At 45.8% G+C, this 26499-nt stretch overlaps 1 protein-coding gene across 1 annotated transcript in view; it reads right to left on the reverse strand.

Moving 5' to 3' along the window:
* Window positions 1-13128, reverse strand: part of LOC120944273 (solute carrier family 15 member 2-like) — a 67810-nt gene extending 54682 nt beyond the window's left edge. The window contains exon 1 of the mRNA XM_040358286.1: window positions 12988-13128. Coding sequence (XP_040214220.1) covers window positions 12988-12997 — 10 coding nt within the window. The 5' untranslated portion in view covers window positions 12998-13128. The remainder of the gene's footprint in view (window positions 1-12987) is intronic.
* Window positions 13129-26499: the final 13371 nt, after the last annotated feature.

Genomic DNA, 26499 nt, shown 5'->3' on the forward strand with positions numbered 1-26499 from the left:
GGGGGGGGGGTTTCATTGATTGGCTCAAGATTTTGTACAAAGGGGCTGAAAGCTTTCCTCTGGTTAATGGTTGGGTCGGGCAGCCCTTTGTGGTTGGCTCGGGCGTGCGTCAGGGGTGCCCATTGAGTCCTCTGCTATATGTGTTTGCAATTGACCCCTTTGTCAGAAGGCTAGAGAGTGGACCATTGTGCGGGGTACCTTTGGGCATCGCTGGTAAGCCTCCTTTGAAGGTTGTGGCCTATGCTGATGATGTTTCTGTTTTTGTCTCTGGGACTGGGGAGGCGCAGGAGGTGGTCTCAGTGATAAGGCAGTATACAGAGGCATCAGGTTCAAAGATCAACCAGGACAAGTGTGACGTTTTCTGGATGGGCGTGGAAGGTGAGAGCTTTGTTCTCCCGGACGACTTCCCGCAGCCCCAACAAAAAATTAGAGTTCTAGGCATTGAATTCGGCCCAGGTGACTATGGCCATGCAAATTGGGTGAACAGGCTGGAGAATGCCGATGCCAAGGTGGCAAGCTGGAAGGGCTGGCGGCTTTCCTTGAGGGAAAAGGTTGACCTGATCAAGACTTACCTGATTCCGATTTTTCTGTATGTCAGTTTTGTTTGCATTTTGCCAGCTTCTCTCTATACCAGGATCTATAGTTGTTTCTTCCAGCTGTTATGGGGGAACAGAATAAACCTCGTCAAAAGGAATGTGACTTACCTTTCTAGGCGGGAGGGTGGTCTAGGGATGATCAACCCTGTAGTCTTTTTCTCTCTGATGTTTGTGAAGTACAATCTTGGTAATATGTTGGCAGAGAGACCGCCTGGGTGGGTTGGTATTTTCCAGTCCTGGTTTAGGCCCTTTCTGCGAGACTGGGAAAATAGTGGGCCAGTGAAAAGCCTGAGGGTCAAGCATGACAAGCTCCCGGCTTATGTTGCCCCGTGTTTGAAAATGCTTCGGCAGTGGCAAGTAACGGCAGGAGAAGTCAGATCCCTTCCAAGGAAACTTCTTGAGAAGCGAATCATGAGCTTTGCTTTTTGCGAGCCACTGGCCTTAAGGGATTGCCCAAGCCTGGTTTTGGGGGCGGGTTTGCGATTGATTAATTTGGAGAGAATCCCAATGAAGTTTAGGGATCAGGCTTGGCTTGCCTTTCATGGAAAACTATATGTAAAGGGCAACTTGAAGTTTCTTTCCATGAGTGATCGGGGCTGCCCGAGAGTGGAGTGTGGAGGAGTGGTGGAGTCCATGGATCACTTTCTGCTTCAGTGCCCTTTTTAATATAGAGGTGTACAAGAGGGTGGGGAGGGCTCTGAGTATACCCTTCCTCCCCCATATGAGTTATGCAGAGTGGGTGTATGGGGCATTCCAGACTCATCGGGATTATGATTTGGAAACACTTTTTTTAGTTAGTCTAGTAGTCCGTTTTTTCACATGGAGTGCACGGTGTCAGGTATCCTTATGGAGTAAAATCCTCCCTGTCGATGTGGTGGTGCAGGATATTCTGGGTGAGGTTGGGAAGATTCGGGGTCTTGAGAAAAACAGGTGGCAGCAGGAGGCCTGGATAAAGGCGTGGAGGAATATCGGGACTCTGTAGCTGCTGCCTGTTGATCTCGGGGTGTGCGGCTTTCTTTCTATTCTTGCTTCACTCCCCTAGATTTTCAGATCAAATATATTTTTGATAAAAGGCTACATGCATGGTGACGGTGATGTTTCTTAGTCTGGCTCCTTGTAGGGATTATGTTTATTTTGTTCTTGTTCTTTCTGTTTGTATTTATATTCAATTATTTTGTAAATATGTTTTACTTATTTATTATGGTTTTATTGTATATGTTGTTGTTTGTAAGATTTCAATAAACAAAATTAACCCCTCATATTGGGCACAGCAGGTATACAGACCCGGGATCTCAGCACAGGGATGGTGGAAACCCCTCATAATGGGCACAGCGGGTGTACAGACCCGGGAACTCATCACAGGGATGGTGGGAACCCCTCATAATGGGCACAGCGGGTGTACAGACCTTATATCTCAGCAGAACAAACCCCAAGTGATATGAGACTTCTGGGCAGAGTGACTCCTTATTCTTGTACATATAATAGAAAAATAAAGATATTATAAGATGGGATGGTGAGGACGGTTCTTTTACGTCTGTTGATTTTCTGTGCGGCGGAATCTCCCGCGGTGACAGGCGGGGGCTCCGCATGTTCTGGACTTGTCTGGGCTCAGTATGGGGAAAAACAAATTCCCACCTCATACAACAGGTGACAATCACAGCCGGAGACGATTCCTCTGGCAGACGGCTAATGTCTATTGTGCAAAATCCTCTATAGAAACCCACAAATCTCCCCTAGACATAGGAGGGTGTGATCACCCCAAGGTCATGGCTATGAGAAAGGGGGGGCAGAGTGTCCCTGGCGCTGCGTTTTTCCCACTGACCAATAGTGATCAGAGGGACCCCTACAATGGAGGACCCCCCAATATCTTCTGCTGTACTTAACCTAACACAGAGACCCGATCTGACGAGCACATTAAGGCAATGGGGCTGATTTACTAAATGATTGGCGATTGTTTACGGGATATACTAAAACATTTAGGGCCAGATTCAGAAAGACTGGCGTATTTTTAGGCGGGCGTAGCGCATCTCATATACGCTACGCCGCCGTAACTTAGAGAGGCGAGTACCGTATTCAGAAAGAACTTGCGCCCTAAGTTACGGCGGCGTAGCGTAAATGGGCCGGCGTAAGCCCGCCTAATTCAAATTATCAAGGCAGTGGGCGTGTTGTATTACAATGAGCCGTGACCCCCCCATGCAAATTAGGGGCCGAACGAACGGCGCATGCGCCGTCCGTGGACGTATCCCAGTGCGCATGCTCAAAATCACATCGGCTAGAATGCCTAAGATACGTCGAACACTGCCTACGACGTAAACGTAACTTACGCACAGCTCCATTCACGTACGACTTACGTAAACAACGTCAATTTCGACGGGTGTTCCAACATCCATACCTTAACATGACTTACCCCTGCTTTATGAGGGGTAAAGTTACACCGGTCGTACGCCTTACGTAAACAGCGTATAGTAATGCGCCGGGCGCAAGTACATTTGTGAATAAGCGTATCTTGCTCATTTGCATATTCAACTCGTAAATGAACGGAAGAACCCCTAGCGGCCAGCGTAAATATGCACCTAAGATACGACGACGTAGGAGACTTACGTCGATCGTATTAAGCCAAAATTCAGGCGTAACTTGTTTTAAGAATACCGCGCATAGATACGACGCATCTTTTAACTTACGCGGCGTATCAATAGATACGCCGGCGTAAAACGTTCCTGAATCTGGCCCTTGGTGTGAAAATGGCTTAATGTAGCTTAATGTGTAATAAAGGGCCAGATTCACAGAAGAAGTACGCCGGAGTATCTGCCGATACTCCGGCGTGCTTTCAAATTTGCCGCGTCGTATCTTTATTTGTACTTCACAAACAAGATCCGACGGCATTTGGCTAAGATCCGACAGGCGTACGCCTTCGGATCTTAGGATGCAATACTTCGGCCGCCGCTGGGTGGAGTTCGTGTCGTTTTCCAGCGTCGGGTATGCAAATTAGTTTTTACGGCGATCCACAAAGGTACGCGCGTTCGTTACATCGTCGCTAGTCGGTTTTTCCCGTCGCAAATATAAGCCTGCTTTTTCATGGCTTACATTTAGACCAGCCATGTTAAAGTATGCCCGTCGTTCCCGCGTCGAATTTCACTTTTTTTTTTGCGTAAGACGTCCGGGAATACGAAAGTACGTTACGCACGTCGCCATTCAAAAAACACGTCTGGGCGCCGTAATTTCGCGCAAAGCACGGCGGGAAATTTCCTAACGGAGCATGCACAGAACGTTCGGCGCGGGAACGCGCCTAATTTAAATGGTACACGCCCCATTTGAATTAGGCGGCTTGCGCCGGACGGCTTTACGTTACAACGCCGTAAGTTTACACGCAAGTGCTTGGTGAATCAGGCACTTGCGCTGAAAACTAGCGGGAGTGTAACGTAAAGACGATATGTTACGCCGCCGCGGATGTACATGAATCTGGCCCAAAGTGCCTAAATAGGGTGAAGCTCACTTCAATCCTCCAATAATATACAATCAGATTTTATTAAAATGAAATGTTAAGATGATGAAAAGTGCTTTAAATAACCTGAAAATTGTATCATTGCTTTCAGGGTGCAAAAAAAATGGATACATCTTGTCCTATTTGTATTATATATCGTGTAATAAAATAATCATAAAAAAAAAGTGATACATCTTCTTACATTTGTTTTCTATATTGTGTAATAAAATAATAATAATAATAATAATAATAATAATAATAATAATAATAAAAGTGATACATTTTGTTACATTTGTATTCTATATTTTCTAATATCATAATAATAATAATAATAATAATAATAATAATAATAATAATAAAAAAAATAACACATTTTGTTACATTGATATTCTATACTGTGCAATATAATAATGATAATAAAAGTAATACATCTGGTTACATTTGTTTCTTATCTTCAGTGTAATAATAATAATAGAAGTGATACATTTGAAGGAAATATTTAGTTTTACACTTTTGTTGTTTTGTATCCCATTTGTTTCCGAATCTGTAAATACTTGTCGGTGATTGCAGAGCGGCGATATAAGAGGAGGATCGGAATAATCTGCAGATAAATGAGGAATTGTTCTCTGTGAAGAATTATCAGCTGGAGGCCACGTGGTGTTCTCGTGATTCTTATGTTACAAATTAGCAGAACGTCTTTTTATGGGGCTTTGTGGGAAGGCCGGGCGGGTGAAGGAGCCTCTATGGGAGGCCGGGCGGGTGAAGGAGCCTCTATGGGAGGCTGGGCGGGTGAAGGAGCCTCTATGGGAGGCTGGGCGGGTGAAGGAGCCTCTATGGGAGGCCGGGCGGGTGAAGGAGCCTCTATGGGAGGCCGGGCGGGTGAAGGAGCCTCTATGGGAGGCCGGGCGCCCTCCAGCAAGTCATTCAAGTTGGTGACACGCTGACCGACACGCAGCGAGAATTATTTCTTCTACACCAGCTGTAAAGTTGGCATCTTGCCATGCCCCCACTCAAACTACAGAGAGGTGCCTGCATTGTTTGTATATTTGCACCCCTGAATACTGAAAAGGGAACTTGCCCCAAACCAGATTGCTCTAGATCCAGATACCCCCCTATCCAGTGGATCCAGCATTGTCCTGCTGCAATCTGCTGCTCAGGTATGACAGCCAACCTTCTTCTGTGATGTCATCAGCTGTCCGGTTACCTCTTCCGGGTTCAGGCAGCCCCCCCAATGCACAGCAGCATGCTGATCAGTTCACCCAACTGCTCTCTCCCACTGACTGCATGTTCCTTCTCAGCACATGTGCATGCAGAACATCTGATTGGCGCCTCGTGCTGCCCCTTCCTTTCCCAGTCTGAACTCTGCTGTACATGGACTGCAAGAGGCTGATTATCTTATTGACCATAACTGTTGGCAGTTCAAAGGCTGTATTTAATCTGCTTTGCATTGGAATGCATTCTTTGGACTCAGCATGGCCGGATATAGGGGGACACTGGGGTAGGTTGTGCCTCCCCAAGGTATTAGTTGCACCCCCCCCCCCTCACTGCCCTGCTGACCTTCCATGCTTTGCCCTGCTGACCCCTTTTCTCTGCCCTGCTGACCCCTGTCTTCTTCCCTACTGAACCCTTTCATCTGCCTTGCTAATCCCTGCTCCCTGCCCTGCTGACCCCTGTGCTCTGCCCTACTGACCCCTGTCTTCTGCCCTGCTTACCCCTGTCTTCTGCCCTACTGATCCCTGTCCTCTGCCCTGCTGATCCCTGTACTCTGCCCTGCTGATCCCTGTCCTCTGCCCTACTGACCCCTGTCTTCTGCCCTACTGACCCCTGTCTTCTGCCCTACTGATCCCTGTCCTCCTGTCCTGCTGACAACTGTCTTCTACCCTGCTGATCCCTGTCCTCTGCCCTGCTGATCCCTGTCTTCTGCCCTACTGACCCCTGTCTTCTGCCCTACTGACCCCTGTCTTCTGCCCTGCTGATCCCTGTCCTCTGCCCTTCTGACCCCTGTCCTCTGCCCTGCTGACCCCTGTATTCTGCCCTGCTGATCCCTGTCCTATGCCCTACTGACCCCTGTCTTCTGCCCTGCTGACCCCTGTCCTCTGCCCTGCTGACCCCTGTCCTCTGCCCTGCTGACCCCTGTCCTCTGCCCCGCTGACCCCTGTCCTCTGCCCCGCTGACCCCTGTCCTCTGCCCTACTGATTCCAGTATGCTTCCCTGCTAACCCACTGTACACTGCGCTGCTGACCTCCCATCCTCTGTCGCCTGACATTTTTTCTACTGCACCCCCACATCTGACAGGCTAGTTCTATCCCTGGGGCTCAGCATGTCTTATTGAGGTGCATGTGACTGGCAGGGAAAGCAGATCTCACACAACCGCTTCTTGTCAACTGTCAAGAGTTCAATGCAGCCCCATGCGCTCACAGGAAAAATGCAGCGTTCGGCGAGGAACGCCCATCGATGTGAAACATAAATGATTGTATTTGAAAAACTCATACCGGTGTTAATTATTGTGTTTTTTTTTATAACTGTTCAGGGTTCAGGTTTAAGTGCAAAGTCGGTGCACTCTTCCAGGAGGGAGGGGCCGGTCTTAAAGATAATTATATACACCAATGTCATTATGTCACACTAATCCTGCAATTACCTAATGCAGATTAGAACATCAGGTTTGAAACGGCTGACCAAGCAGAAAGATCAATCAGTTCAGCTTCATTGCGAGGCAGAAGGGGCGTGGGGACATTGTGTGTTCAGTTTTAGATGGAGCCTCATTTCTCTGCATAAGAGCTGCTATGAGGACCCCCAGCACTGGGTCTCCTTTAAAGGGCCACTCTGCCTCAAATTGAATAATAAATTAAGGAGCTTACACTCTAATGTCCCCTCAATTTCCACCACTGTGCCCATCAATTGCCACCACTGTGCCCATCAAACACAGCTACTGTGCCTATCAATTGCCACCACTGTGCCCATCAATTGCCGCCACTGTACCATCAAACGCAGCCACTGTGCCCATCAAACGCAGCCACTGTGCCCATCAAACGCAGCCACTGTACCATCAAACGCAGCCACTGTGCCCATCAAATGCAGCCACTGTGCCCATCAATTGCCGCCACTGTACCATCAATTGCCGCCACTGTACCATCAATTGCCGCCACTGTACCATCAATTGCCGCCACTGTACTATCAAACGCAGCCACTGTGCCCATCAAACGCAGCCACTGTGCCCATCAATTGCCACCACTGTACCATCAAACGCAGCCACTGTGCCCATCAAATGCAGCCACTGTGCCCATCAATTGCCAACACTGTGCCCATCAATTGCCGCCACTGTACCATCAATTGCCGCCACTGTACCATCAATTGCCGCCACTGTACCATCAAACGCAGCCACTGTGCCCATCAATTGCCACCACTGTGCCCATCAATTGCCGCCACTGTACCATCAAACGCAGCCACTGTGCCCATCAAACGCAGCCACTGTGCCCATCAATTGCCACCACTGTGCCCATCAATTGCCGCCACTGTACCATCAAACGCAGCCACTGTGCCCATCAAATGCAGCCACTGTGCCCATCAAACGCAGCCACTGTGCCAATAAATTCCCACCACTGTGCCCATCAAACGCAGCCACTGTGCCCATCAGTTGCTGCCAGTGTGCCCATCAATTACCGCTAAACTGTGCCCCATCAGATGCTGCCACTGTGCCCATCAGTTGCCGCTACTGTGCCCCATCAGATGCCACCAGTTTGCCCCATCAGATGCTGCCAGTGTGCCCCATCAGATGCCGCCAGTGTGCCCAGTCAGATGCCGCCAGTGTGCCCAGTCAGATGCCGCTAGTGTGCCCAGTCAGATGCCGCCAGTGTGCCCCATCAGATGCTGCAAGGCATGAATCTATCTATGGTAATAGAGCGGTGCCGGGAGAGGGTGGGCGGCGCTCCTGCACCCTGTATGGACGTACCGCCACTGGTAAAACATTGACTTCCTCCTGACTTTGACGAGTCTCTACTCTTGCCCTGGTAATCCCCCCTTTTTTCCCCTTTCTACCATAAACGCAAATCCCCTTGGTGGGAGTCCTACCACCATGCTGGAAATCTCCCCCCCCCCCCCCTTTGCTCATCTCTTTTTTTCTCTCTTCTTTATTAGCATGCCAGTGCTACCCTCAAACCTTTGGTTTGGTTCAATGAGATTGCCCAAAGGACCCAAACATCACCTGTTCTGAGGTTGGAATCAGAGATAACCCTCATCTATGACTGATCAATTCTCGTCATTTAAGTCTGATAGTACCTCCTGATGACAATACACAAAACATGGCTCTCTGATCTACCCAACTTATCCTTAACTAGGAACGTCATATTCCCGCTTTAGATCTACACCTGAACTGGGGCGGTTCCGAAGAGGCCCCTCCTGTTCACCGCATGCTCCCTCTAGGGGTGGACAGGCAGCGTTGGACCTCTCCCGGCATCCCCTATTGTCACAACGTACCCAATACCGAGGAATCTTCTTCCTTCCTAATTCAAACAGAGCCACGCACTACACTATAGATATAGGCCCGGATTCACAGATAGCGGCGCACATTTAATGCCGCCGTAGCGTATCTCCTGTACGCTATGCCGACGCAGCGCAGAGAGGCAAGCACTGAATTCACAAAGCCATTGCTGCCAAAACTGCGCTGGGTTTCCTCGGCGGAAGCCGGCGTAGGTGGAAGTGGGCGTGAGCCATGCAAATGAGGCGTGACCCCATGCAAATGATGGGCCGAGTGCCAGACAGATACGTATAACGAACGGCGCATGCACTGTCCCGTGGACGCATCCCAGTGCGCATGCTCAGAATCACGTTGGAACTACTCCCTAAGATACGTCGGATCACTGCCTACGGCGTGAACGTAACCTACGCCTAGTCATATTCACGTACTACGTAAAATACGTCAGCTTATGTTCCCTGGTGCAGCCCTTTGCATGTCTGCTGCTGAGTTACACCTCCTTTATGGGGCATAACTTTACGCCGGACGTATGACCTCACGCGCACTGCGTTGGGCGCACGGGAGTTCGTGAATCGGCCTATCTCCCTCATTTGCATATGTGAATAGAAAATCAATGGGAGCGCCAAATGTGCCCAGCGTAAATATGCGCCCACTCTACGCCGGCGTAGACAAGTTACGTCGGTCGGATGAAGCCTGTTTTTAGGCGTATCTTAGTTTGTGGGCCTGGCGCATAGATACGGCGCATATTTGCACTTACGCAAATTCATTCATTTCATTTTTCATTTATATTTTTCTTGCTCTGATCTCAAAAAATTATTTGACAAGAAAAAAAAAGCACATCTCTGTGCCTGCAAATCACACAGAAAAAAACAGTTTCTGGTGTAAATGGTTCTTAAACACATGCCGACCGGGCCATTCCGGGAGGGCGTCCATGGACATCCTCCCAGAATCTTGCTCCCAGAAATATCTGTGACCGCCGGGTCCGGAAGACCCGGCGCATCACGGATGGCGGTAAAAGGCCGCTGATAGCGGCTGTTTACCGCATGATCGCTCCGGGAGGAAGTCCATGGATGCCCTCCCAGAATAAGCTGACCGCGCTGTAGCCGTCTTTCGGCTATCGCCCGTCTGTACCGATCGGTGAGAGGAGAGGGGGAGAGAGCGTTTGTAGCAGCGCTGTGGGCTGGATCTGTAGTGCCCACAGCGCTGCTCGGTGCCCATTACAGACATGCCCATACTCTGTAATACTCTGCCAATACTTATCCGTCCATCCATACTCTGCAATACTCATCCTTACTCTGCCATACTCTGCCATACTCATTCGTCCATCCATACTCTGCAATACTCATCCTTACTCTGCCATACTCTGCCATAGTCATTCGTCCATCCATACTCTTCAATACTCATCCGTACATCCATGCTCAGCCATACCCAGCCATCCCACCCACACTCACCTATACCCACCCAGCCATACTCAGCCTTCCCATCCATACTCATCCAATACTCTGCCAATACTCTGCCATACTCATTAATACTCTGCCAATACTCTGCCATACTCATTAATACTCTGCCAATACTCTGCCATACTCATCTATACTCTGCCATATTCATCCATAAATGCGTCCACGAGGAGAGGGGGAGAGATCGTTTGCAGCAGCCCTGTGGGCTGGATCTGTAGTGCCCACAGTGCTGCTCAGTGCCCATTCCAGCCATGCCATGACATGCCAATATTCTGCCAATACTCATTCATACTCTGCCAATACTCTGCAATACTCTGCCAATACTCTGCCATACTCATTCAACACTCTGCAATACTCTGCCATACTTATCAATACTCTGGCAATACTCTGCCATACTCATCCATACTCATCCATACTCTGCCATACTCATCCATACTCTGCCAATACTCTGCCATACTCAGCCAATACTCTGACATACTCATCCCTGGCCTGGATCTGTAGTGCCCACAGTGCTGCTCAGTGCCCATTCCAGCCATGCCCATACTCTGCCAATACTATGCCAAACTCTGCCAATACTCTGCCATACTCAGCCAATACTCATCCATACTCATCCATACTCAACCAATACTCTGCCATACTCAGCCAATACTCTGCCATACTCAGCCATACTCATCCATACTCATCCATACTCATCCATACTCTGCCATACTCAGTCAATACTCAGTCAATACTCTGCAAATACTCTGCCAATACTCTGCAATACTCTCCCCATACCCTGCAATACTCTCCCCATACTCTGCAATACTCTCCCCATACTCTGCAATACTCTGCCAATACTCTGCCATACTCATCCATACTCTGCAATACTCTGCCATACTCATCCATACTCTGCCAATACTCTGCCAATACTCTGTCATACTCATCCATACTCTGCAATACTCTGCCATACTCTGCCAATACTCTGCCAATACTCATCCATACACATCCATACTCTGCCATACTCATCCATCCATCCATACACATCCATACTCATCCGTCCATCCATACCCAGCCATCCCACCCACACCCAGCCATACCCACCCAGCCATACTCAGCAATCCCATCCATACCCAGCCATCCACATACATGGCTCATCTATGCCACTACAGTGCCTCAAAGTGTAATTAGAGATAGATAAAATTTAGATGGACTTGAAATGTTTTGCCCCTAGAACGCCTGAAGGTGCTCCCTGCTTGTTGGGCCTCTGCATGTGGCCACGCTGTGTAAAAGTCTCACACATGTGGTATCACCATACTCAGGAGGAGTAACAGAATGTGTTTTGGGTGTGTAATTTGTGGTATACATATTGTGTGTGTGAGAAATAACCTGCTAATATGACATATTTGTGAAAAAAAATAAAATCTTGATTTTGCAGAGAATTGCGAGAAAAAAATGACAACTTCAAAAACCTCACTGTGCTCCTTCCAAATACCTTGGAATGTCTACTTTCCAAAAAGGGGTCATTTTGGGGGGTATTTGTACTTTCCTGGCATGTTAGGGTCTCAAGAAAAGAGATCGGCCGTCAGTACTTCAGGTGTGATCAATTTTCGGAGACTGGCACCATAGCTTGCGGACTCTATAACTTTCACAAAGACCAAATAATATTCACCAATTTTGATAATTTTTTTTACCAAAGATATGTAGCAGTATACATTGTGGCCAACATTTATGAAGAAAAATTACTAATTTGCTAAATTTTAACAGAAACACATTTTTTTTTTCTACAGAATTTTCAGTATTTTTTGATTGATAGCTCATAAAAAAAAAACACAAAACAAAACAATGGTGATTAAATACCACCAAAAGAAAGCTCCATTTGTGTGAAAAAAAAAAGGACAAACATTTCATATGGGTACAGTGTTGCGTGACTGAGAAATTGTCATTCAAAGTGTGAGAGCACCAAAAGCTGAAAATTGGTCTGGTTAGGAAGGGGGGTTTAAGTGGCCGGTGGTCAAGTGGTTAAACAGTTGTTATATTTGTTATTATTATTATTATTATTGTTAATATTATTATCATTATTATATTTGTTATTATTATTATTATTATTATTATTATTATTATTATTATTATTATTATCATTGTTACATTTGTTATTAATACTATTATTATTATCATTGTTATATTTGTTATTATTATTATTATTATTATTATTATCATTATCATTATTATTATCATCATTGTTACATTTGTTATTAATACTATTATTATTATTATTGTTATATTTGTTATTATTATTATTATTATCATTGTTACATTTGTTATTAATACTATTATTATTATTATTATTATTATTATTATTATTATTATTATTATATTTGTTATTATTATTATCATTGTTATATTTGTTATTATTATTATTATCATTGTTACATTTGTTATTAATACTATTATTATTATTATTATTATTATTATTATATTTGATATTATTATTATTGTTATCATTGTTATATTTGTTATTATTATTATTATTATTATTATTATTATCATTGTTACATTTGTTATTAATACTACTATTATTATTATTATTATTATTATATTTGTTATTATTATCATTGTTATATTTGTTATTATTATTATTATTATTATTATTATTATTATCATTGTTACATTTGTTATTAATACTATTATTATCATTGTTACATTTGTTATTAATACTATTATTATTATTATTATTATTATTATTACTATTATTATATTTGTTATTATTATTATCATTGTTAGATTTGTTATTATTATTATTATTATTATTATTATTATTATTATTATTATCATTGTTAGATTTTTTATTATTATTATTATTATTATTATTATTGTTGTTATTATTATTATTATTATTATTATTATTATTATTATTGTTATATTTATTATTATTATAAATATTTTCCAACACACGGCTGCAGCAGACAATACGAGTACAGATCTGCCGATCTCTCCATCCATTACCTGCCCCCATGGTTGCTCCTTTCTCCCTGCGCAGTCCTCCAAGAAAGAGCGACGTTCCTCCTTCGCATCTTCCTTTTCTTCTTCTCCCAATTTGTGGTCAATCATTCACCCGCAGATCCGTCCTCCGGCCGCCAATAGCGAGATTTCCTATTTTTTTTCCTGGTTGGGATGAGATGTGAATGGAGGTGATTGCCGACCTTCGGACTGTCCTGAGTGGAAAAGGGATTTTCTTTTTTTCTTTTTTTTATAGTTTGTACATGTTATTTACGTAATGAGAAAAACTCACTGCAAACACTTTCATTGCGGCCGAGGGAAGCCCGCGGTGTTGTCTGGCCATCGACAGCGCCTTGAAAAAGTATTCATACCCTTTAAAATTCTCCACATTTTCTCATGTTACACCCAAAAAATGTAATTGTATTTTATTGGGATTTTATGTGAGAGACACAAAGTGTCACATAATTGTGAAGTGGAAGGAAAATGATAAATGATACAAATAAATATGTGACAAGTGTGGGGGGGAGGGGCATTTGTATTCAGCCCCCTTTACTCTGATAACTAAAATCTAGTGGAACCAATTGCCTTCAGAAGTCACCTAATTAGTAAATAGTGTCATTTCTTCTCAGTATAAATGAAGTGGAACCTCGGATTATGAGCGTAGTCTGTTCCAGGAGAATGTTCGTAATCCAAAGCACTCGCATAGCAAAGCGAGTTTCCCCATAGAAGTCAATGGAAACGAAAGTAATTAGTTCCACATTGACTTCAATGGCATGCAATACCGCATGTGGCCAAAGGTAGGGGGTCGTGGGAGAGCCTCAGGAAATGCTCGGGGACAGCTCAGCTGACCTCAGAAACCCTCGGAAAGGCTCGAAAACACCCGGGAACTAATGCCGCGTACACACGACCGTTTTTCGGGTTCTAAAAAATTATTCGCTGGATTCAGGTATCCGTGCCTACGCCGCCATAAGTTAGAGAGGCAAGTGCTGTATTCACAAATATTCCTAAGTTACATTCACAAATATTCCTAAGTTACGGCGGCGTAGCGTAAATGTGCCGGCGTAAGCGCGCCTAATTCAAATTGTGAAGAGGTGGGCGTGTTTTATGTAAATAAAGCATGACCCCACGTAAATGACGTTTTGAACGAACGGCGCATGCGCCGTCCGTGGACGTAACCCAGTGCGCATGCTCCAAATTACGCCGCAAAGACTCATTGGTTTCGATGTGAACGTAAATTACGTCCAGCCCCATTCACGGACAACTTACGCAAATGACGTAGAAATTTAAAAATTTGACGCGGTTCCGACATCCATACTTAACATTGGCTGCGCCATCTTTTTGGTGGAATATCTTTACGCCTGAAAACGCCTTACGTAAACGGCGTATCTTTACTGCGACAGGCAGGCGTACGTTCGTGAATAGGCGTATCTCGCTGATTTACGCATTCTAGGCGTAAATCAGCGTACACGCCCCTAGCGGCCGGCGTAAATAGACAGCTAAGATACGACGGCGCCGGCGGTCGTATCTTAGCTACATTTAAGTGTATATCAATTTGAGAATACACTTAATTATACGACGGCGCAGATTAGGAGTTACGAAGGCGTATCTACTGATACGCCGTCGTATCTCTACGTGAATCTGGCTAATAGTTTTTTTTATGTCATTAAATACGATCGTGTGTGGGCTTCAGGGCATTTTTCGGGTTCTGAAAAACGGGCAATTTTTTTTTCGAACAGGCTCTATTTTTTCACAACGTTTTTAACGTTGTCGTTTTTCGGTTGTAAAAAATAGTCGTGTGTGGGCTTTAACGATGTCAGAAGCAAGTTATGAGACGGGAGCGCTCGTTCTGGTAAAACTAGCGTTCGTAATGGAGTAAGCACATTCATCACGCTGTAACAGACAGAAAAGCGCGAATCGTCTTTTACTAACACAAAATTAGCTAAAGCAGCCCAAAGGGTGGCGACATCCACATGGAACTTCCCCTTTATAGTGACGTATGCTAGAGCATTTATTTTTCACGATCGTGTGTAGGCAACGCCGTTTTAATGATCAAGTTGAAAAAAACTTTGTTTTTTCTAGAGCCTGAAAAACTTAGTTTTTTACAACCCGAAAAATGATCGTGTGTACGTGGCATAAGTATTTCCAAGTATTTCTGAGTGATCCCAAGCAAGTGTGGCTGTTCGGTGGGGAGTCCGTCTAAGGAGCGCCAATGAGAGGCTGGCGGTCCAACAGGGCCTAGACAATCCACTGGGGATCGAGGTGACCGAATGCTGAGGGGGGTGGATGCTGGCCACCTGTCAGTCGGTAACCTAGTTGAAACTACCTGAGAAAGATTTGGGAAAGAAGAAGTTTATTGAGGAGAATAGTCTCCACAACCTAAGTTCTGAGGCCAGGTCTGTGGCAGAGACATGTTCTTCTCAAAGTCCCGAGTGATACTCTGGCTGCCAGGTCGGTGTGAGAGGCCTGTCCAGGTACACTATGCCCACTCTGGCTGGAGTGGCGACGAAAGTGAAGTGTCGTTAGAAGCAGGACTGCTTCTGTGATGGCAGGCCTGAATCTGCTATTTCTCCTCCTCTTTGCTATCTACCTCAAGTTTGTATTTTACCGCGTTGGGTAAAATAAAGCACAAGAAAAGACACCTGCTGTTTGGACATTCCATCATTGCTGCTCTCATCATCTACCCCTAGACGCTCACAGAGGTAACATGCCAGTGCCCAATCCTGGGCACTGACTGGCAATATGATACATCAGTGCCACCCCACAGTGTCCATCAGTGCCTCCCCACAGTGTCCATCAGTGCCACCCACAGTGCCCATCCATGCCCAGTGCCCACCTATCAGTGCCCATCTGTGCCACCCATAAGTACCGCACATGAGTGCCCATCAGTGCCGCCTATGAGTGCCCATCAGTGCCGCCTATGAGTGCCCATCAGTTCCGCCTATGAGTGCCCATCAGTGCCGCATACCAGCGGCGCCAATCAGTGCCCATCAGTGCCACCTCATCGGTGCCCATCAGTACTACCTCATCGATGTCCATATCAGTGCCCGTAATTGAAAGAGAAAACTTACTTATTTAAAAAAAAATTAACAGAAAAAATCTAAGAACGTAATTTTTATTTTTAATTGTTGCGCAAAAAATAAAAACCGCAGAGGTGATGAAATACCACCAAAAGAAAGCTCTATTTGGGGGGAAAAAAGGACGCCAATTTTGTTTGGGTACAGTGTAGCATGACCGCGCAATTGCCATTCAAAGTGCGACAGCGCTGAAAATTGGCTTGGGCAGGAAGGTGCTTAAGTGTCTGGTATGGAAGTGGTTAAACAATGTAAAAAAAAAAAAAAAATAAAGTTAAATAAATAAGAAAAAAATACATTTTTTAAAGCGTCCCGTCCCAACGAGCTCGCGTGCAGAAGCGAACACATACGTTTGCAGTGCCCGCATACGAAAACGGTCTTCAAACCACACATGTGAGGTGTTACTGTGATCGATAGAGCGAGAGCAATAATTCTAGCCCTAGACCTTCTCTGTAACTCAAAACATGCAACCTGTAGATTTTTTTTTTAAACGTCGCCTATGGGGATTTTTAAAGGTAAAAGTTTGTTCGCCATTCCATGAGCGGGTGCAATTTGGAAGCGTGACACGTTGGGTATCAATTTACTCGGCGTAACAACATCTTTCACAATATAAAAGAAATTGGGCTAACTTTACTGGTATCTTATTTTTTAATTCAAAAAAGTGTATTTTTTTCTAAAAAATGTATGCTTGTAAGACCACTGCGCGAATACGGTGTGACAAAAAGTATTGCAATGACCGCCATTTTATTCTCTAGGGTGTTAGAATTTTTTTTTTTGAATGTTTGGGGGTTCTAAGTAATTTTGAAGGGAAAAAAAAAATAGGATTTTTTTATGCAGCTTACCTGTAAAATCCTTTTCTTGGGAATACATCACTGGACACAGAGCCTTAATTACTCAATGGGTTATGTAGTCACCACAGGTGATTGGACACTGGCAAACCCAATTAAAATTGAGTTCCTCCCCTATATAACCCCCTCCCAAATGGAGAGTACCTCTGTTTTGTAGCAAAGCAATAAGTGTCCCACATTTAACTCCGAAGAGGGGCAGGAGCTCTGTGTCCCACAATGTATTCCCAAGAAAAAGATTTTACAGGTAAGCTGTATAAAAAAAATCCTATTTTCTTGCTCATACATCACGGGACACAGAGCCTTATTTACTTAGTGAGATGTCCCATGGCAATGCTAAAATTGAGGGGAGGGAGACACAGATCAGAAATAAGACCGCCATTGGGCCATAGGATCTATACTACTGCCTGCAGCACACTACGCCCGAAGGGCGGCATCCTCGTACCCTCTCACATCTACCTGGTACAATTTGGTAAATGGACCAAAGACCAAGTAGCAGCCTTACAGATCTGAGCCATGGAGGCCTGGTGATGCACTGCCCATGAAGCACCAACTGCTCTAGTCGAGTGCGCTTTCACCTGAAAAGGAAGAATCTTCTTTTCTAAACCATAGGCCTGAATAATGACTTGTCGAATCCAACTTGCAATAGTGGACTTCGACGCTGCCTGGCCCTTCCTTGGGCCCTGTGGCAGAATAAGCAGACAATCAGTCTTTCGTATCTGAGCCGGAGCTTGCAGATAAACCTTTACCGCTCTTACAACATCTAGAGAGTGTAGACTCTTTTCCTCCGCAGACTGCGGATCTGGAAAAAAAGACGGTAGGACTATATCTTGATTCAGATGAAATCCTGAAACCACCTTAGGTAAGAAAGTTGGGTGAGGCCGCAGCACCACCCTATCTTCATGAATAATCATATACGGTTCTTAACACGAAAGAGCCGCCAATTCCGATACCCTCCTTGCTGAGGATATGGCTACGAGAAAAAACAGTGACTTAAAGAAGCATGGTGTAATGGTTCAAAAGGTAGCTTCTGTAAAACAGACAATACCAAATTCAAATCCCATGGGCACACGGGAGACCGGCGGATTCAAACGCAGTGCTCCCTGAACAAAAGTCCGGACTAGGGAATGAGAGGCAAGTGGTTTTTGAAAGAATACCGACAAGGCCGAGATCTGGCCCTTAATAGTGCTCAAGGCCAACTTCATATATAAGCCCAACTGAAGAAAGGCAAGAATCCTATTAATGGCATACTTCCTAGGATGCCATCTTCTGGGTTCAGACCAGGAAACATATGCATTCCAGATTCTGTAGTAGATGAGCCTGGAGGCCGGCTTCCTAGCATTAACCAGAGTGAATAGGACTGGCCCTGAGAGCCTACGTTTCCTCAGAATGTGGGTCTCAACAGCCAAACCGTAAAATTTAGACTTTGTAAGGCAGGATGGAATATTGGACCCTGCGATAGTCGGTCCGAGCGTAGTGGGAGAAGCCAAGGTCTTCCTACTGCCATCTTTATGATTTCTGCATACCAGGCAGGGGTCAAGTCCTGGGGGAAAAAGTGTGGGAACTCCCACCCAAGATCCACTCCCCCACCAAAAAAAAAATGATACGCTCATATACATAATTACTAAACCGCATGCTTTTTTTTTTTTTAGATCCACTGTACCTTAGTAATCCATTATTTTACTGGCCGCTTCCTGTATATGGATTCATCGGGTAGTGTGTTGGTATTCCCTCACTTCCTCGATGCTGCAATGTCTGACACTACCCGATGAATCCATATACATGAAGCGGCCAGTAACATAAAGGATTACGAAGGTTCGCCTGCCCCTGACAGTGACTCGAGCTGGGCATCGCCGCTTAGTGAAGGATTGGCTCGGGCAGCTGGGCTGCTCTAGTCCTGCAAAGGGAACTGCGTTCCTGCTGTGAAAAAAGTGCAGGAACTCCGTTCCCACGCATTCCCGCAGGACTTGAGCCCTGATACCAGGGTCTCCTGGGCCAAGCCGGGGAGACCAAAATCACCAGCTTTCCTTCCCTCTTGACTCTTTGAAGGAATCATGGGAGAAGCGGAACTGGAGGGAACGCATAAATCAGAGAATAATGATCCCATAAGATTGTCAGGGCATCCGACCCTTAGGCACAGGGATCTCTTGTTCTTGACACAAAGTTGTCCAGCTTTGCGTTGAACCTGGAAGCCAATAGGTCCACATCCGGGGTACCCCATTTCTAACATATGATTTGAAATATGTCTGGGTGTAGAGACCATTCTCCTGGACTCAGCTGCTGGCAGCTTAAAAAGTCAGCCTGCCAATTTTCTACCCTTGGAATGAAGACCGCAGATAGGCGAGGAATATACATTCTGCCCAGGCCAGGATGTGATTCACCCCTCTTTGGGCATCCAGACTTCTGGTGCCTCCTTGGTGATTGATGTAGGCCACGGCTGTAGCATCGTCGGACTGAATCCGAACAGGCCAACCCCGCAGTCTATAAGACCAGACTCTGAGGGCCAGATGAATTGCCCGAATTTCTAGAATGTTTATGGGTAGGAGCTTTTCAGCTCCAGACCACTTCGCCTGGGCAGATGCCTCTTCTAGAATTGCCCCCCAGCCTAGAAGACTGGCGTCTGTGGTTACCAATTTCCAGGTAACCGGAGTGAAGGATTTTCCTTTTGACAGTCTTTGGGGGAGCAACCACCAATTGAGGCTCTGGCGAACCTTTGGAGATAAGATCATAGGAAGATCCAGGGCCTGAACATCTTTGTTCCAAGCGGACAAAATTCTGCCCTGTAACGGCCTTGAGTGAAACTGGGCGTAAGGAACAGCCTCGAATGAGGCTACCATCTTCCCCAATAATCTCATGCATATACAGATGGAAGGCCTTCTCTTTGCCTTTATCACTCGGACCAAGTCTCCTATGGCTTTTGCCTTTGGCTTGGGAAGTAATACCTTGCTTTGGGACGTGTCTATATTCATGCCCAAATACTCTAGCCTTCTTTGAGGCTGCAAGGAGGATTTTTCCAGATTAAGGACCCAGCCTAGGTACTCTAGGTATTCCATTTTGCTGTGCACATTGTGGCACAAGCATGCACTTGACTGATCTATGATCAACAGATCGTCCAGATAGACTGTTACTGCTATGCCCCCTGCCCTTAGCCTTGCCACAGCCGGGGCCAGTGGCGGTGCGTCTATAGAGGGCGCTGGAGCGCTGCCCCCTCTGGCTCTCGCACCGCCACTGCATTGCATTGCATGAATCTATGTTATTGTTGCCGGCCGCTGCCGCAACTATTCAGATGGCCGGACAGTGAGCGCCGACTACCTAAATAATGGCAGCTGGTTGGCTGTGCGGAAGTGCCAGCGGCTCTGATAGGCTTTCCGAGTACAGCCCTCGGCTCCCGGATGTCTTATCCTCGGGACGTACGGAGGGTGTGTTCCCTGAATAAGACTGACGGACGTCTCAGCCAATCAGGTTCACCGATTCTGGTTATCGGTAACCTGATTGGCTGAAGCGTCATCGAGGGCGGGAGAAGACATCGAGGGACGTGGAAGAAGAAAGGTAAGTGCCGGGCGGGGGGGTATTTTGCAGGGCACAGCGGTGACAATGGGCACAGAGGCGACAATGGGTACAGTGGTGACAAAGGGCACAGTGGCATCAATGGGTACAGTGGTGACAAAGGGCACAGTGGCATCAATGGGCACAGTGGTGACAATGGGCACAGTGACAACAATTAAAGGGCACAGTGACATGCAGAGTGGCAACAATGGGCACAGTGGCGACAATTAAAGGGCACAGTGGCGACAATTAAAGGGCACAGTGGTGACAATTGGCACAGTGGCAACAATTGAGTGGCACAGTGGCTGCGTTTGATGGCATGGCACAGTGGTGACAATTGATGGCACAGTGGCTGTGTTTGATGACATGGCACAGTGACTGCGTTTGATGGCATGGCACAGTGACTGTGTTTGATGGCATGGCACAGTGACTGCGTTTGATGGCATGGCACAGTGACTGCGTTTGATGGCATGGCACAGTAGTGCAAATTGATGGCACAGTGACTGCGTTTGATGGTATTGCACAGTGGTGACAATTGATGGCACAGTGACTGCGTTTGATGGCATGGCACAGTGACTGCGTTTGATGGCATGGCACAGTAGTGCAAATTGATGGCACAGTGACTGCGTTTGATGGTATTGCACAGTGGTGACAATTGATGGCACAGTGACTGCGTTTGATGGTATTGCACAGTGGTGACAATTGATGGCACAGTGACTGCGTTTGATGGCATGGCACAGTGGTGACAATTGATGGCACAGTGGCTGCGTTTGATGGGCACAGCGAGACTGCAATTTTTTTCTTTTTTTTTCGTTTGCGCCCCCCCAAAAATGTTGAGCACCCCTGAAGGGTGGAAACAACTGTCAGGACAGACTCAATGCGGAAGGAGCGAATGTTCAGAAACTGATTCAGACTTTTCAGATCTAAGATAGGCTTGACATCCCCGTTTGGTTTGGGAACCGTGAAAAGGTTTGAGTAAAACCCTGATCCCTGATCCTCTGGGGTTAACTCCATGATTTCCCCTTGGGACAACAGGCGTTCCAATGCCAACAACAAAGGCCTTCTTTTTTCTGGAACTTTGGCAATTCTTGATCTCAGAAAACGGGGTGGCGGAAGTTCTCTGAATTCTATTTTGTAGCCTGAGGACAACATGGAGATGACCCACTTGTCCCGAACTTCGTCCCGCCAGGCGTTTGCAAATTGCAGCAGCCTTCCCTCCCACGCGGCCGAACGGGGGCATCCCATTTAGAGGGAAGTTTTGGGGTTCTGCTTAGACTTTGAACCCCAAGTCCTTTTCTGCCCTTTGGCTTGGCTCTGGGCCTTTCCCCTAGTGTTAGAGAGGGGAGGCCGTCGCCACTGCCTGGAGAATGAGGTTCCAGGGGCTGGAGAAAGAGAACACTTAAATGAAGGACGTTTACTCTTCATTTTTTACCGGCAACAGAGTAGAGGTCATCTCCAAACAGGCGTCCTCCCTCAAAGGGAAACGCTGCCATGTATTTTTTGCAAGAAACCTCAGCCTCCCAATGTTTTAAACAAATGAACCTGCGCATGTGTACCTGCAGGAGATTCAAGCGGGATGCTTGCTGAGCAGAGTCCATAATCGCATCAATCGCAAAACACAAGGCCTTAGGAAGGTCCTCATAAACCTCAATCTCCTCTGTAGGGAGGAGGTTAATCATCTGCTTCATTTGTTCCCTGAGGAACTACACCAATAGCTGCAACAGGCGCTTTACCTGACTTTAGTCTCATGTTTACTTTTTTACTAGGGGATTCAGTCCGACGGAATTCAAAGAATGTTCCACTCGTAGCAACGGCTTTCAGCAGTTATCAGCCGTTAGCCCAAGTTATCGGTTATTAACCACTTAAGGACCCCTTCACGCCGATATACGTCGGCAGAATGGCACGGCTGGGCACATCAACGTATAGGTCCTTTAAGCCCAGCCGTGGGGTCGCGGGCGCACGCCTGCGGCGCGCTCCCGCGGCCTGGTCCGAAGATCCGTGACCGCGGGACTCGTGGACCCGATCGCCGCTGGAGTCCCGCAATCGGTCCCTGGAGCTTCCCCGTTCTTCACTGTGGCTCCGTCATCGATCGTGTCATCCCTTTTATAGGGGGACACAATCGATGATGTCACACCTACAGCCACACCCCCCTACAGTTGTAAACACACTTCATGGAAAACACATAAGCCCAACAGCGCCCCCTGTGGTTAACTCCCAAACTGCAACTGTCATTTTCACAATAAACAATGCATTTTAAATGCATTTTTTGCTGTGAAAATGACAATGGTCCCAAAAATGTGTCAAAATTGTCTGAAGTGTCCGCCATAATGTCGCAGTCACGAAAAAAATCGCTGATTGCCACCATTAGTAGTAAAAAAAAAAAAAATTATAAAAATGCAATAAAACTATCCCCTATTTTGTAAACGCTATAAATTCGCTATAAAATCGATAAACGCTTATTACAATTTTTTTTTACCAAAAATAGGTAGAAGAATACGTATCGGCCTAAACTGAGGAAAATAAATAATGTTTTATATATTTTTGGGGGATATTTATTATAGCAAAAAGTAAAAAATATTGAATTTTTTTTCAAAATTGTTGCTCTATTTTTGTTTATAGCGCAAAAAATAAAAACCGCAGAGGTGATCAAATACCACCAAAAGAAAGCTCTATTTGTGGGAAAAAAAGGACGCCAATTTTGTTTGGGAGCCACGTCGCACGACCGCGCAATTCTCATTTAAAGCGATCCAATGCCGAATCGCAAAAAGGGGCCGGGTCTTTTTCCTGCATTTTGGTCCGGGTCTTAAGTGGTTAACAGCAGATATTGGTAGATAACAGCAATTATCAGCAAGCAACGATGGTGCCAAATTATCAGCCATCAGCAGCAGCTCTCAGCCGGTAGAAGCAGTTATCAGCAAACAAAGGCGATTATCAGCAGTCAGCGTCAGTTGTCGGCAAATATCGGCAGCTATCATTAAGTGGTTATCAACAAGTAGCGATAATTATCAACAGCAGTTATCAGCGAGTAGCAGCAATTATCCGCAAGTAATGGCAGTTATCAGCAAGTAGCATCGTTTATCAACAAGTAGCATCAATTATCAGCAAGTAGCAGCAGTTATCAGTGATTAGCGGTAGATATCAGCAAATAGCGGCACTTGTCAGTAAGAAGCGGCAGTTATCAGCAAGCAACAGCATTTATCATCAAGCAGAAGCCATCATCAGCCAGCAGAGATGGCGGCAACTTCCAGGGAACAGCAGCCAATATCAATAGGTGGAAGTCGCCCTCAGCAAGTGCCGGCAGGTAGCAGAAGTTATCAGTCACCTGAGTATATCCCAGGATCCCAAAACCCTCCACGACCGTCAGATCAAATAAGCAGCGGGGGACACAGCGCCTAAGAGCTTGAGAGCCAGGGGGAGACAGAGGAGGCAGGAGGCAGAGGCACTAGGTCAGCTGTGGGTGTCGGGGAGCCGAGGTATCAGGGTGGAAGCTGCGGGTGGTCCCGCTGTCATTCATACCTCCCACACAGCGGCGGCTCACTCTCCCCTCACCTCCGGCGTTGGTGGGAACTATAGGTGGATGAGCGGAGACAGAGCTCTGGAGTTCGGTAAGAGCTGCTACATGCCGGAGCTCCTCCCTCCACCCCCTCGTAGGTCTGACAGGGACACTTGACCCATGTTCCATGTTTGGCTCACGTCCTGAATTTGGTGGTGCAGCGGTTCTTGTGCAGGTACCCAGGCTTACAGGATCTCCTGAGGCAGATCAGAAAAGTCTGTGATCATATAATGCCAGTGCTCGGCTGGCTGACTTTCAAAGGGAATGCAACCTCCCCACCAACCACCTCATTTGTGACATGCCCAACTCAACGTTGGCAATGCTGCAGCGGCTGCACATGCAGCAGAGGGCTATCAATGAGCACCTGTGTGAGTATGGCACCAGGACAGGGTCAGGGGAGCTTGGCTTTTTTTCACCACGCCAGTGGCTACTGATCAAGGATGCATGCACTGTCCTGTCACCATTTGAGGAGGCCACGATGATGGTGAGCAGTGACAATGCATGCATCAGTGATAAATGAAAAAAAATACTGCGCTATATGTGAACAAATAAATAAGCCGCAACTAAAAGGTGAAAATACACACCAAAATGACAATAAAAAGGGATGTAGCTCCGCTGCTGTGACATATAAATTATATATAATAGATATATATAAATGAATAAAAATGTGATTAATATTAATGCATAAATGAATATACAGCTAATATTTAGTGAGTGACATATAATGTGAAAACGTTGAAAAAAAGGTAAAAAAAGTCCAGAAACAACACCAAATAATCTTCTTAAGTGATTCAAATGAAGAAAATCCACCACCAAAAAGTGGTAAGCGTATATCCCTTACGGTGCATTCACTTTTTTGGTGGTGGATTTTCTTCATTTGAATAACTTAAGAAGATTATTTGGTGTTGTTTCTGGACTTTTTTTACCTTTTTTTCAACATTTTCACATTATTTGTCACTCATTAAATATTATCTGTATATTCGATTATGCATTAACTAGATGCCGACCAGCCGCCGCAGTTCTACGGTGGCAGGTTGGCTCTCCTGCGCGAGAGCCCGTAGCTCTACGTCGGCTCTCGAAGCGGCCCCCGCTCGCTCCTGACTCCCGCGCGCATGCCCGGCGGTCGCGATCACCGCCGGGCACCCGCCATCACCGCCGGGCACCCGCGATCGCTCGTTTACAGAGCGAGAACCGGGAGCTGTGTGTAAACACACAGCTCCCGGTCCTGTCAGGGGGGGAAATGCTGATCTTCTGTTCATACAATGTATGAACAGCGATCAGTCATTTCCCCTAGTGAGTCCTACAGTTAGAACACACCCAGGGAACATACTTAACCCCTTCCCCGCCCCCTAGTGTTAACCCCTTCCCTGCCAGTGGCATTTTTATAGTAATCAATGCATTTTTATAGCACTGATCGCTATAAAAATGCCAATGGTCCCAAAAATGTGTCAAAAGTGTCCGAAGTGTCCGCCGTATTGTTGCAGTACCGAAAAAAATCGCTGATCGCTTTTTTTAATAAAAATGCCATAAAACTACCCCCTATTTTGTAAACGCTATAAATTTTGCGCAAACCAATCGATAAACGATTATTGCGATTTTTTTTTTTTTTACCAAAAATAGGTAGAAGAATACGTATCGGCCTAAACTGAGGGAAAAAAAGTGTTTTTTTATATATTTTTGGGGGATATTTATTATAGCTAAGTAAAAAATATTGCATTTTTTTTTCAAAGTTGTCTCTCTATTTTTGTTTATAGCGCAAAAAATAAAAACCGCAAAGGTGATCAAATACCACCAAAAGAAAGCTCTATTTGTGGGAAAAAAAGGACGCCAATTTTGTTTGGAAGCCGCGTCGCACGACCGCGCAATTGTCTGTTAAAGCGACGCAGTCCCGAATAGCAAAAACTGGCCCGGTCCTTTAGCTGCCTAAAGGTCCGGGTCTTACGTGGTTAAAGGAATGCTTCATTTTTATTGTTTCACTTTAAGCATTATTAAAATCACTGCTCCCGAAAAAAAAAAATTTTGGCATTGATACATGTCCCCTGGGGCAGGACCCGGGTCCCCAAACACTTTTTATGACAATAACTTGCATATAAGCCTTTAAAATTAGCACTTTAGATTTTTCTTGTTTTTCACTTTAACGGTGTTTGCGCGTTCGAACAAGCTTTTTGCCTATTCGCATGTCCGCTGCGAACTGAACCGGCTCATCCCTAATGTTGACCAACCCCTGAGCCTAATAGATGGCTAGCCAGATCTTTCCACTGTGTGTATACAATCTCTCATCATTGTTTATTCTCCCTCCAGCACCAGACTGACCGTGACTTACAAAGGAGATAAATACACGATCGACCTCGATCTCCTGGACTTTGGTGCGGCATACACAGCAGTGCTGAGGGAGGTCAGTAACATTTTGGCTTTTCAGAGAATCCTACGGCCCCGTTATTGATAGAAGAATCAATTTTGTTTTCACTCTTTTTTTTTTTTCATAATACATTTTATTGAAACA

Source organism: Rana temporaria, chromosome 6 (genome assembly GCF_905171775.1).
Source record: "Rana temporaria chromosome 6, aRanTem1.1, whole genome shotgun sequence".
Classification (NCBI taxonomy): domain Eukaryota; kingdom Metazoa; phylum Chordata; class Amphibia; order Anura; family Ranidae; genus Rana; species Rana temporaria.